Source organism: Enhydra lutris, unplaced genomic scaffold (genome assembly GCF_002288905.1).
Source record: "Enhydra lutris kenyoni isolate GAN:26980312 unplaced genomic scaffold, ASM228890v2 scaffoldscaffold58, whole genome shotgun sequence".
Lineage (NCBI taxonomy): Eukaryota > Metazoa > Chordata > Mammalia > Carnivora > Mustelidae > Enhydra > Enhydra lutris.
Window position 1 is genome coordinate 9,008,100 of NW_019154142.1, and position 12,136 is coordinate 9,020,235.

The following is a 12,136-nucleotide window of genomic DNA, read 5'->3' on the forward strand; positions in this document are numbered from 1 at the left end:
GGGATTATAGTCTGGTTAAACAAAGACAAAGAATGCATGTTTGGAGGATGTGCTCAAGAAGGCTTCAAGTCATAGTGTGGTCATCATGGTCAGTTCATCCAAGAGGAGGTTAGTCTGTCACACAGTGGGGCATCTTAATTCCAAGAGCTTTTTTTCAGAGGTGAATGGCATCTACTGGGGATACTATAGAGGGGATTTCTGCATTAAGTAGGAGGAGTGGACCAGACTATGGCTTTCAAACTTTTTGGACTGCTATCCATACCAAGAAATGTATTTCACATTCTTAACCACATACATTCTGAAGTAAAAATTTCAGGAAACAATATTTACCCATAATCTATGTGAAGGATGCCAATATTTTCTACTTTATTTCATTAAAAAAATGGCAGTCATGATCCACCAACTTGATTTGATGACCCACCAATGGGTTGTGACTCATCATTTGAAAATCACTGGACTAGTTATCTCCAAGAAGATTCCTCTTTTTAAGAGAATCCTGTGGCTACTACTAGGATTTCTCTAAAATTCCCAATGGCCAGGAGCCTATTTTGAGTCTCAGCACAATATTTATCTAATATGTATAGAATTATGTTGTATGGCATGCATGATTAGATGTTAAATACCCAGTTAAGACTTATGGATAGATCAAATTAAACACTCTTTAGGAGTCAGTGGTTTTGTTTTTTTTTTTAAGATTTTATTTATTTATTTGACACACACAGAGAGTGAAAGATCACAAGTATGCAGAGAGGCAGGCAGATAGGGAGAAGCAGGCTCCCCACTGAGCAGAGAGCCTGATGCAGGGCTGGATCCCAGGACCCTGAGATCATGACCTGAGCCGAAGACTGAGGCTTTAACCCACTGAGCCACCCAGGCGCCCCTAGGAGTTAGATTTTTAATTGCTCTTATTTTCATGAACATAAAGATATAGGTATGCCCTATTGGTTGGATGAGATGGCTTTACTACTCATGTATAGTCTTCTTTTATTAAATACCGCTATTAATCCCTGCTGTGGGTCTGACAGCAGGGATTAAGTTGAGAAGACCAAATGAGAAAACACTTTGAAAACCATTTTTTAATATTATTCTGTGAAACCAGGAAAGAGAGGCTGTAGTCAAGTTCTGTGGGGCACCGTCTCAGCAGTTCTGAAAGTCTCTACTCTTGCAGAACTTATATTAGCCTCGAACGCCAATGACTACGCCAAAAGCACGAGACTCCCTAAACGGGTATTAAGCTGAAAACTTGCCAGTGGTTTGACGCCCCCTATTCAAGCGCTCCGCTCTGTTTGCGCATGCTCAGGAGCGGCTCGGGCCTCCTCCCGGGGTTGGGCGGAAAGCGAAGGGTGGAGTGCGGACCACGTGGGATCCAATGACGTCATCTCCGGGCGCCTAGAGTGACTGGACTTGCTGTGGGCTTCCAAGGCCCCGGGGCGCTGCGGGTTGTATTGGCTGGATACCGGAGGGCGGAAGTGCAGTAGGGCTCTGCTCCGACCTCCGCGGCGCTGCCTTCTGCGGCTGCGCGGGCTCTCGGGACTCCAGGCTCGCGCGCCTCTGCGGGACAGTGTGTCAATCCCCCTGCGCCGGCGCCTTACCAGAGCCCGGGATCCGAGCGTCCTCACCGGTGCGGGAAGCCGGAGAAGGAGCTGGCGTTTCTGGTAGGGTGTGTGTGATTGTGTGTGTATGTGTGTATGTGTGTGTGTCCGTCTCCCCGTCTTCCTAGTGTGGGGAAATGCCCAGAGAAGAAGGGCTGGGGAGGTGCCAGGTAGGTGTGGTAAGAGGGAGGGGCGAGTGGCGGGCTAGAGGAGCGCTCCCCCGGGCGGCAGTGGCGGGTGAAGGTGGTTCCTCCGGGGGAGGTGGGGTTGGCCAGACGCCGCCCCCGAGGACCTTGGGCAGGCCGGAGGGTGTAGCCTGTGTGATCTTTCTGGGAATATCTCAGTTCCTTATGAAAGTAGGAAGCGTGGCGTCTTATCGCAGGCTCTAGAGTTTAGTTCAAGACGTGCATTTTTCGTGGAACAGTTATTTAAATTGTAATTGTTTTACAGGCAGTTCGATTCTATCCGAATTTAGTGGGTGATTCCTCCAGTTTATTTTCTCAACGGCATTCATTCTCATTTTACTAATAATATTTAGTGCTGACGAAGTCGTTTTCTGTTGGCAAAGAACTTTCACATCCTTTATACTTTGGATTATTTTCAAATCATACCTGAAACTGGAGGAACGTAGAGAAACTGGATTGGTTCTAGATTTTTCTCAAGGGTGGTGAGGCACAGCATGTCTTCAGCAGCAATCATAACTCAAGGGACTGTCAAACATCTCTGAACTTCCAAGGCCTTCCAGAATCCACGTGATAAATTTCAGAGTCTTTTGAGCTGGGTACTTGGATTTGAACTGAATTGTTTGTGATTTCCATAGATGGATTTGTTGGTTGAATTTTGAATTTGAAAGTAAAGATATTGGGCTGAGGGTAGCAATTGAGGTGAATTTTAGAGCTTTATGCTAGATTTTGAGTATGTGTTCTGATCTTAAAAGGTATACTGGTTAAAACTGGGGGAAGTGAATGGAATGGTACTATATGACTACGACTATTTAGAATAATGTACATTCTCAAGTGTAGGTTTGCTTTATTAATTTAATAAATACTGAGTGCCTGTTATGTGCCTGGCACCGAACAAAAAGTAACTATAATAATAAGCAGTGGACAAAACAATAAAAATTCTTGCCATCATGAAGTTCACTTGGAGGGTGAGAGGGAAAGATATTAATGTAAAAATTAATTTTAAAATGTCAGGTGGTGAAAGTGCTAGAAAGAATAAATTTGTGAAGGGTAACAAGGAAGGTTGGTGGCCTATATGGGAAATTGCTGTGGTGGCTTTAGAAAAGATGATATTTGAGTGGAGAGCTAAAAGTGATAAGGATTTCATGTGGATGTAGTAGAATGAGCCATTAGACCTACCATAAAGTCCCTAAGGCAGGAACTTACCAGCTAGTTTGGCTGGAACTGAGTGAGCAAAAAAGGGGAGAAGAAGGTAATCAGGTTAGAATGGGGCCGGGTCATATACAGCCTTGTAGGACTTTGTTAGAACTTTAGTTTTTGCTTCGAATGGGATGGTAGGATTTGAGTAATGGAGTAAACTCATCTGACTTGTGTTTAGAAGGATCTTTCTGATTGCTATGTTGTCTGTCTTTTAGGAAGGCAGAAATAATGAGACCCCGTAGTAGGCCATTTATCCAGGTTTAAGGTCAAGGTGACATGGATCAGTGTGATAATAGTGATGATGGTGAGAAATGACCAGATTCTGGGCTCGTGTCTAAGCTAAAGCAAGAGGTATGAAGAAGGGTCAAGGATGACTCCAAGATATGTGGCCTTAGCAGCTAAAAAATATTTATCACTTTGTGGTTTGGGGAAGACCACAGAATAAAAGGGAGGTGAGGGAGGAAAGTCTGAAATCATTTTTTGTTTGTACATGCTGAATTTTCAAATGAAATGTTCATATTGCATAGTATCTATAAAACTGGAGTTTATAAGAGAAGTCTGGGCTGAAGAGATAAATGTGGGAATTGTTCATGTATAAATGATATTTAAAAGGTCACGAGAGATCTCCAAAGTGTGGCTCAAGGACTGAGTCCTTGTGCACTTCAACAGTGGCAGGAGGTGGGAGAGATTTAGGAGCTATTCCCCCAGGATGGGGGTTGGGCTGTTCATTAAAACCCCTGTTGATAACCACTCGTCCTTAGTAACAGCATAGAAGGAAATAGAAAGCTAGTTCATTAGCTGTGAGAAAGTGAGGGAGGAGATGCGAAAATTAGAGGAGATAATGAAATGGTGATCTAGGACAGATCATGGTGGTGATAATGAAATAGTGATCTAGGAGAATAAATGGACACTGAAAATGTAGGAATGCTGGTCAGTACTCAGGGCCTACTTTTGAGGTTAGTGTTCATGAATTTAAAAGGAGACCTGCCAGCATAGATTATTTTTAGATGTTTACAAATTTACTACCAGTAGTTATTTGATATTTTAAGTAGTTTCTAGGTAGTTGGGGATTGTGTCAGCAGAATAGCTTCAAGTAATAGGTTAGCCTTTCTTGATTTGTAGTGTGAAAGAGACTAGTAATTTGCATTATATTTTTATTATACTTCTTGTGCTGTTTGCTAAATATTGTTGGCTGGGAACCTGCTTGTTCCAGGCCCTGAGTGAGTTGCAGAGAATGCAGCAGTCAGGAAACGGCCCTGCCCTCCACAGGCGTACTTCTAGTAGACTGCATCATGGGTTGTGATTTCTATGCTTCCAAAATACTGCCTTCTAATTGGATGCATGGTGATGAAATTGTAGTGTACGTATGAGAGGGGAAAATAATCTTGCAAAATGATGAAATTTACTGATTTTAAAGAGTGATTATACTGATTTGGAGAAGAGTTTAGATGGAAAATTTTCTTAAGTAGCTAGTGTAACTTTACAATTTATATATTTTATACATTTTCTAATTGTTTAGCAAAAATTCCAGAGCCTGCTATGTGCTAATTATGCTAATATAGAGGATACAAAATAAATATGACTCTGCTTCTGCTGTCCGTGAACTCACAGTTCAATGTGAGGACAGGCAAGAGAGCGATAAGATAAACATAGCTACAGTGCATGGTTATAACATGCTATTATAGAAGTAATTAGATTGGAGATTGCTTAGTGGAAAGCTTCCCAAGGAGCTGATGTTAAGCTGACTCTTAAAAGAAGATTAAGAATTGGCCAAAAAGAAGAGGACCAAGGGTGTTTAAGGAGACAGGTCATGGAGGCATGAGGAAATCATGTATTAAGTGCATATGTCATTTATTGAGTGGTCACCAGTGCTAAACACCTAACAGCCCTGTGAAATGAGAATTATCTTCTACAAATATAAGGTTCAAAGATGTCGGGATACTAGGACACACAGCTTATAGGTGGAAGTCTGGGTTTAAACCCGTGTCAGTCTGATTTTAAAACCCCTTAACTATCTATCTGTATTGCCTGCTGTTGGCATTTAAATCTTCCTGTCCTTGTTCGTTATCCTTCAGCCAATTTTTCATTAACTTCTATTCATTCTTCCTTGGAAAGACCTCATATCTGTCTTTCATCTATCCACTGCTACCAGTCTAGGTCAAGCACTCATTATTTTATGCCTTAGTGTTGAAATTGCTTCCTGGCTACCCTCTCTCTGACTTGAGATCTCCTTTTGTGCACTGTTACTAGGTAGTTGTTTTAATTTCACTGTTATAAAACCTTACAGGCTTTGTAGGCTTGTTCGATGAAATTGAGAACCCACAGTCTTCTGTTTGGTATGCTTCATGATCTAGTTTCACTTTACATTTACGGATTTGACAGTAGAGAAATAATAATTGCTATTATTTCTCAGCACTTAGTATATGTTAGTACCATGTCAAATATTCTCTAGATTTTTTTTCGCCCCAGAACAACCTGGTGAATTTTAAAGGTGAGGAAACCCTTGTAGGAAAGTGACTTGCCTGGGATCCCAGGTGATAACATGTCACTGTGTCAGCTCTTTCATTATCTACTACCCCTCCCAACTCAGTTTCCTAAAAAATTGGCATGTACATTGCTCCTGCACACTTTCTGTCTTTGTTGATGCTATTTTGCCCTGCTTGGAGTATCTTTATTCCATATTTTACCTATTGAATATTCTACCCATTCTGCATATACTCATTCTTTTTTTTAATATTCTACACATTCTTTAAGTTCTGTATCTTTTAAATTCTTCCCTGAACACTATAGGGGATATTAATATTTTTCTTCTTCCTTTCCACCCTCTTCCCTTATGAAAGCTTTCATAAAATAGCATTTAATTATAATCATGGACATTTTGGAGTTGGAAGGTTGTTGGCAACTGGTATGACATAAATGAAAGAATACGAGATTGGAAATCAGAGATAAAAAACCTTTGCTGTAACTTTATAAGTGTTGTAAAAGTGAAAGTGCAGTGAGAAAAGAAGTGTTTCACTTGAGTTATGCATAAAAGAAAGGCTGTCGGGGTGCCTGGGTGGCTCAGTTGTTAAGCGGCTGCCTTTGGCCCAGGTGTTGGGATCAAGCCCTGCATCGGGCTCCCTGCTCGGCTGGAAGCCTGCTTCTCCTTCTCCTACTCTCCCTGCTTGTGTTCCCTCTCTCTCCGTCTCTCTCTCTCTGTCAAATAAATAAAATCTTCAAAAAAAAAAAAAAAAGGAGGCTATTTTGAGCTGGTTCCTAGAGAATGTTTAAGTCAGAAGACAAGGTAGGGAAGGCTGCTTTAGGGTAAGGAACCACCAGCATGAGCAAAGCCATAGAAAAGATATGAAAGTTTATGGTATGTTTACTAGGTTAGGAGATAATATCTTCTGGACAATGCCTGAGGTTTTTAAAAAGTTGTTACTGTCACTACCATCATCTTGGATGTCCTCAGCATCTGCCACACAGCTGGGCATAGGACATGATCAAATATTGATTGACTCTATATTGAGTGTTAATAGAAGTGTTCAATTTTTAAAAAAAAAAAGATCATTTATTAGAGAGAGCAAGCCCATGCGAGTATGAGTGGGAGGGTCACAGAGGGAGAGAGAGAATATGAAGCAGACTCTGCCCTGAGCATGGAGCTGGACGTGGGACTCAGTCTTAGGATCAGGACCTGAGCCAAAACCGAGAGTTGGATGCCCAACTGACTGTGCCACCCAGATGTCCCACCGTGTTTAATTTTGAGACATGCTTTTGTTGGTTCTGTAAATTATGATAGATACTTCATAGTACGTATTATGGGCATTGTCCTAAGTGCTTTACATGTATTGATTTAATTTTTGTTATCTATTTTATGGGGTAAGTGCTGTTATTCACATATTACAGATGAGAAAACTGAGGCACAGAGAAGTTAATTGACTTACTTGAGGTCACAGAGTTGGTGATAAAGCTAGGTTTTGAATCCAGGCAGTCTGGCTCCATAGTCTATATTTTTTTATTTTATTTTATTTTTTTTAATTTTATTTTTTTATAAACATATAATACATTTTTATCCCCAGGGGTACAGGTCTGTGAATCGCCAGGTTTACACACTTCACAGCACTCACCATAGCACATACCCTCCCCAATGTCCATAAACCCACTCCCCCCAACCCCCCCTCCCCCATCAACCCTCAGTTTGTTTTGTGAGATTGAGTCACTTATGGTTTGTCTCCCTCCCAATCCCATCTTGTTTCATTTACTCTTCTCCTACCCCCTTAACCCCCCATGTTGCATCTTCTCTCCCTCATATCAGGGAGATCATATGATAGTTGTCTTTCTCTGATTGACTTATTTCGCTAAGCATGATACCCTCTAGTTCCATCCACGTCGTCGCAAATGGCAAGATTTCATTTCTTTTGATGGCTGCATAGTATTCCATTGTGTATATATACCACATCTTCTTTATCCATTCGTCTGTTGATGGACATCTAGGTTCTTTCCATAGTTTGGCTATTGTAGACATTGCTGCTATAAACATTCGGGTGCACGTGCCCCTTCGGATCACCATATTCTATATTTTGAACCCCCACATTGTAGTGCCTCTCAAGAGTTAAATTCTGTTTTTCTGCTTCTGTTTTAAAAAATACGATTTAATATATCCTTTAGTTGTATCAGTGTATCAGCTAGTTTTTTGGGATGTTGTTTAGTTAAGTGTATTTGCTTGCTTTCTTACATAATTCATTATACATGAATATTTATTAATATTGAAAGACTAACATTTTTGATGCTATAAATTTGGATCTGTGTAGTTTGACCCAGTGACATTGTTTGAAGTTTTCATAAATCTGTTTAGAAATTTCTGTTGTTTTGTAAAATTTGTATTGACTACCACATGGCACCTTCAGCTGCCTTGGCTTAGTCAGATCTTCCCTTGAGGTCCTGTAAGGTATATATACATAAGAAACAGTGGTATATGGGAAATAAGGTACTGAGTTCTGTACCTAAAATCCTACCTTAGAACTTTGGCAAAGTCTTATGTTTACCAGAGTTCTGCAGTGGGATTTTAGGTATAAAACCAGTAAAAGGTAAGTCCATACTTCCATCATTGTTGGGGAGAGACTCCCAGAAACAAAGAGAAAAGGGAGACATTGGCCACTTCTTTTTATTGTTTCTGACACATGAAAGGAAGAAGCAGAAGACAGTGCCATGGAAAGAAATAGCAGGGTGGCCAAGTGTTGTCATCTGGCAGAGTAGAGGGGAGAGAAGGGAGCCATACCCAAATCTATAATATTTTTATTTATGATAACCCCTGCCTGTTAATAAACAAGACTCAAATGGTGTCTTGGAATCTGACAAATCAGATTATTATTCCTTCTTGAGAGGATAGTGGTTGGAAAGAAGGAAAGAATTTTATTTAAGTGGCCATACCCACTTTAATTTTTAATTTTCTTTTGAATTATATTGTCTACCTATTTTTTTCTGAGGCAGAAAAATTATCCAGTGTGACAATATTGATAGAGACTTTTGGCTTTAAAATTGTATTTAAATGTTCTTAAAATCTCTTAGGAAAGGAACTCTGTCTCAAGTTCTTTTTCTTTGTGAGCTAGAGAGGAATCTTAGTTCTAGCTAATGGTTAATTGGGTGTATTATAGTTAAACCACTGCTTACCACCGTTGTATTAGATTCAACTTTAGATTTACTTATTTGCCATAACTTAGATTTCATTATTCCTTGTCATCAGTAGATTTATTCATAAAGAACAAGATATTAATGTAATCCAGAAATAGTGAGGTCTTTTCTTTCAGTGTTAATTTTGTGTTATATGTAAACTTGGAAATTCTCTGCAGAGAAACTCAGTATGTTGTTTGAATTTGAAGTGTACCAGGGTGGAATTATATGAAGTGTGAACGCTTGTATCATTTGCTTAAAATGGTGACTTTTATGGATGTACTTTAACAAAAATTAAAACTGCATTATGCCAGAAAGAGCACTAGACTCGGTTCAGTAACTCAGTGACCAGATTTGTTATCCTGGTTTCACTGTTACTTTAATGGTCTTGCGATGTTTATCCTGGTTTAACTGTTAACTAACTAAGTGCTCTTGTAATGTTGGACAGATTTTTTTCACCTCTTTCAGTTTATTTACCTGTAGATAATGTTGCATCCAGTTGACTTCCAAGGTGCACTTAATTATAGTGATACAAAATTCAGAACTCTTGAGTTTTTGTATCTCTGACTAATTAACGAATGGCAATCTTGATGTGCTTGGCATTGGTCAGTGGATGAGAAAAGAGAGAAAAGCTCTTTGAATAATTCAGTGTTAGTAACTGGTATTTGGCTAAACTGATGTGGTTATTTAAAATATTGCCATAGAATATGCTAGCCAATGAAAGATGGGAGATGTGTGTGTGTGTGTGTGTGTGTGTGTGTATCTATATCTTAAACATCTATATATATTTTATGTAAGATATATATCTTATATATCTATGTATCTATATCTAGAAAGCTATATATCTATATCTTTGTACATATATATGTAGAAGGATATGGAATCTCAGTATCCAGGTACTGACAGTGTTTATTTCTGCATTTACTCATACTGTATATTACATTATTACCTAGTTGTGAAATAGTGCTGGAAGACACTTGGATATTACAGAGGCCAAAAGCTATATTCTTCTATCATACCCAGAATATTTCAGTTTGCAGATTTAGTGCTATATATGTGGGATAGAGAATACTTAAGTTAGTGTAGAAACATTTACTACTACTCATGGTGGTAGAGGATTGTGATCTGGGTTTGCAGAGTGGGTAGGATTTGAAGGTGGGAGATGAGCGTATTAGGGAGAATGGTAAGACAGAGAGCAAGGTATTTAAATTGATAGTTCTGCTAGAAGGTTTACAAAAAGAAGTATAGTAAATAAGATGGAAATATTGGTGGAACCAAACCGTGGGCAGGATGAAATTAGAAAGAAAATAGGTCTATAGAAAGTTTATTTCCAGGTTATATGTGTGTGCGTGCATGTGCATATTTTTTTTCCTCCAGCAAAACAAACTATCTAGATGGAGAAGGAGAGGTTGAATATATTAGGTGGGGCAGGGATAATAGTTTGGAATTGGGCTATAAAGGACCATAAGGATATAGGCAAACTTCACTTTAGATGAGCAATAGACTCTCCTGGGGCTTGAGAGAATGATACAAGTATAGTTTCACTTTGGCTGTGGTTCATTAGGTGCATAAGTTAGCACACGTTATTTTGAATTACTTCTATGATCGTTTTAAATAAATAATAGCTCTGCATTTAGAATTGTACTGATTTTGCGTTCTTTCTAAAGAATGTTGATCACACAGTTTTTTGAAATGAATGATCGTTCATGGCATCCATTTTTTCCTATAATCTTTCTTTGTTCTAGAACATGTTCATTTATCCTTGCAAGGATCTAACTAATGCTCTTTGTTTTATTTTCAGTTTGGCTTTGGGTGAAAAAAGAATTTAGCCTATATGCACTGCTTTAACCACTGGAAGAATGACAGATGACAAAGATGTGCTTCGAGATGTCTGGTTTGGACGAATTCCAACTTGCTTCACCCTGTATCAGGATGAGATAACTGAACGGGAGGCAGAACCATATTATGTAAGTATATTGATGATGGAAAATGGGATATCTACCTTTGTCCGTTTTTGTAAATGAAGCTCTAAGAACCTGGAGGCTGTTACCCAACATTTTATATACAATTAATACTTGTTGATTATGGAAAAAAATTAGAAAACACAGATCAAGAAGAGGAAGGAAATAAAAATTGCCTCTAATCCTACCCCCCAGAGGGGAAAAACTGCTGTTGATGTGTTGATTATGGGACCTCCTTGACTTTGGTTTCTCATGAGTATATACAATTATAAGTTATATTGTTATAGGAGCAATTTTGAAAGTAATAGGCTCAGATTTGGTTCTTCTGTATTTAAGTGGTTCCAAGCAACTATTTACCAAATTCTTTTTTATGGCTCAATGAACATATGAATGTGTTTTCATATGTTGATAAGCTGAAATGTATTATCTAAAATACATGATAACAAATTACTGCATGTAGACTTGTCGGTTTGAACTAGTGTCATCTGTTCTAGAAGACAATGCCGGATGTCTGCTGGTTATAACCTGCGGGCTTTCCGTTTCTTTCTTTCTTTCTTTCTTTCTTTTTTTAAAGATTTTATTTATTTATTTGACAGAGCGATCACAGGTAGGCAGAGAGGCAGCAGAGAGAGAGGAGGAAGCAGGCTCCCTGCTGAGCAGAGAGCCCAATGCGGGGCTCGATCCCAGGACCCTGGGATCATGACCTGAGCCGAAGGCAGAGGCTTTAACCCACTGAGCCACCCAGGCGCCCCTTGTTTTCCTTTTCTAAGTGCACATATAATCCAAACTTGAGCATCTGTCAATCAGAAATAATAGTATTTTGCCTTTTTACTGAATAGGCCCTAATAGACAAAGACATTCTCAGTTGTCATTATTTTAGTTTTGTCTCAGGTACACATAATATTATTTACCTAGGAATATCTGGAAAAGTGAAAATTTATTTGTGGTGTTGGACTTTCTTGTTTTGCTTTAATAAAGCTTGCCCTTTGCTTTCTCCCTTATCTGTTTGAGGGGTAGCACTGCTCCTCAGCCTGCTCCAGCCATGGGAAGTCAGACTGATGGAGGAAGCTACTTAAGGAGCCCCATACACTCACTTTTTGGGTATAGGAATGGTTTCGTTTTTCTCTGTGTATCCTCAGCATCTGGCATAGGTCATGCAAGGGGTAGGCAGTCAGTGCATGGAAGTCTCATATATTCACATTGGGATTTTGTTTTTAAATCGTCTCTTTGGGTTTTCTTATGGAAAATAATTTCAGAGAAATTGGGCAGTCTTTTGTTACTAGTATTCAGGTTATCATAACTGAATATATACTTTTGAGTCATTTTAACTTTGGAAATCTCAACAGTTTTCTGCCTTTAGAAAAATTTCCGTAGTTAAAAACAAAATGTCACAGTTTATTTTTAGAAGAATTTCACTTGCTAGGTATATTTTTTTTTCCTTCTCTTTCTGTAATATATATCAGGATATCACTTATGTTTTGTTTCCAAACTAGTTTCTGTTATTTTAATTAAAACTTTAACCTCTAGTGCCTTTCTAATCATAACTAAACAA

At 39.0% G+C, this 12,136-nt stretch overlaps 1 protein-coding gene across 3 annotated transcripts in view; it reads left to right on the plus strand.

Annotated features, from left to right (window-relative positions):
- The first annotated feature begins 1,425 nt into the window (after positions 1–1,425).
- Positions 1,426–12,136, plus strand: part of LOC111158319 (autophagy related 5) — a 129,274-nt gene continuing 118,563 nt past the window's right edge. For 2 of the 3 annotated variants that reach the window (XM_022520291.1, XM_022520292.1), the window contains exons 1-2: positions 1,426–1,655; positions 10,425–10,590. In XM_022520291.1, the coding sequence (XP_022375999.1) occupies positions 10,483–10,590 (108 nt within the window). In that variant the 5' untranslated portion in view covers positions 1,426–1,655; positions 10,425–10,482. Of the gene's footprint in view, positions 1,656–10,424; positions 10,591–12,136 lie in introns of those variants that run through there. The other variant, XM_022520293.1, reaches the window with a different exon arrangement.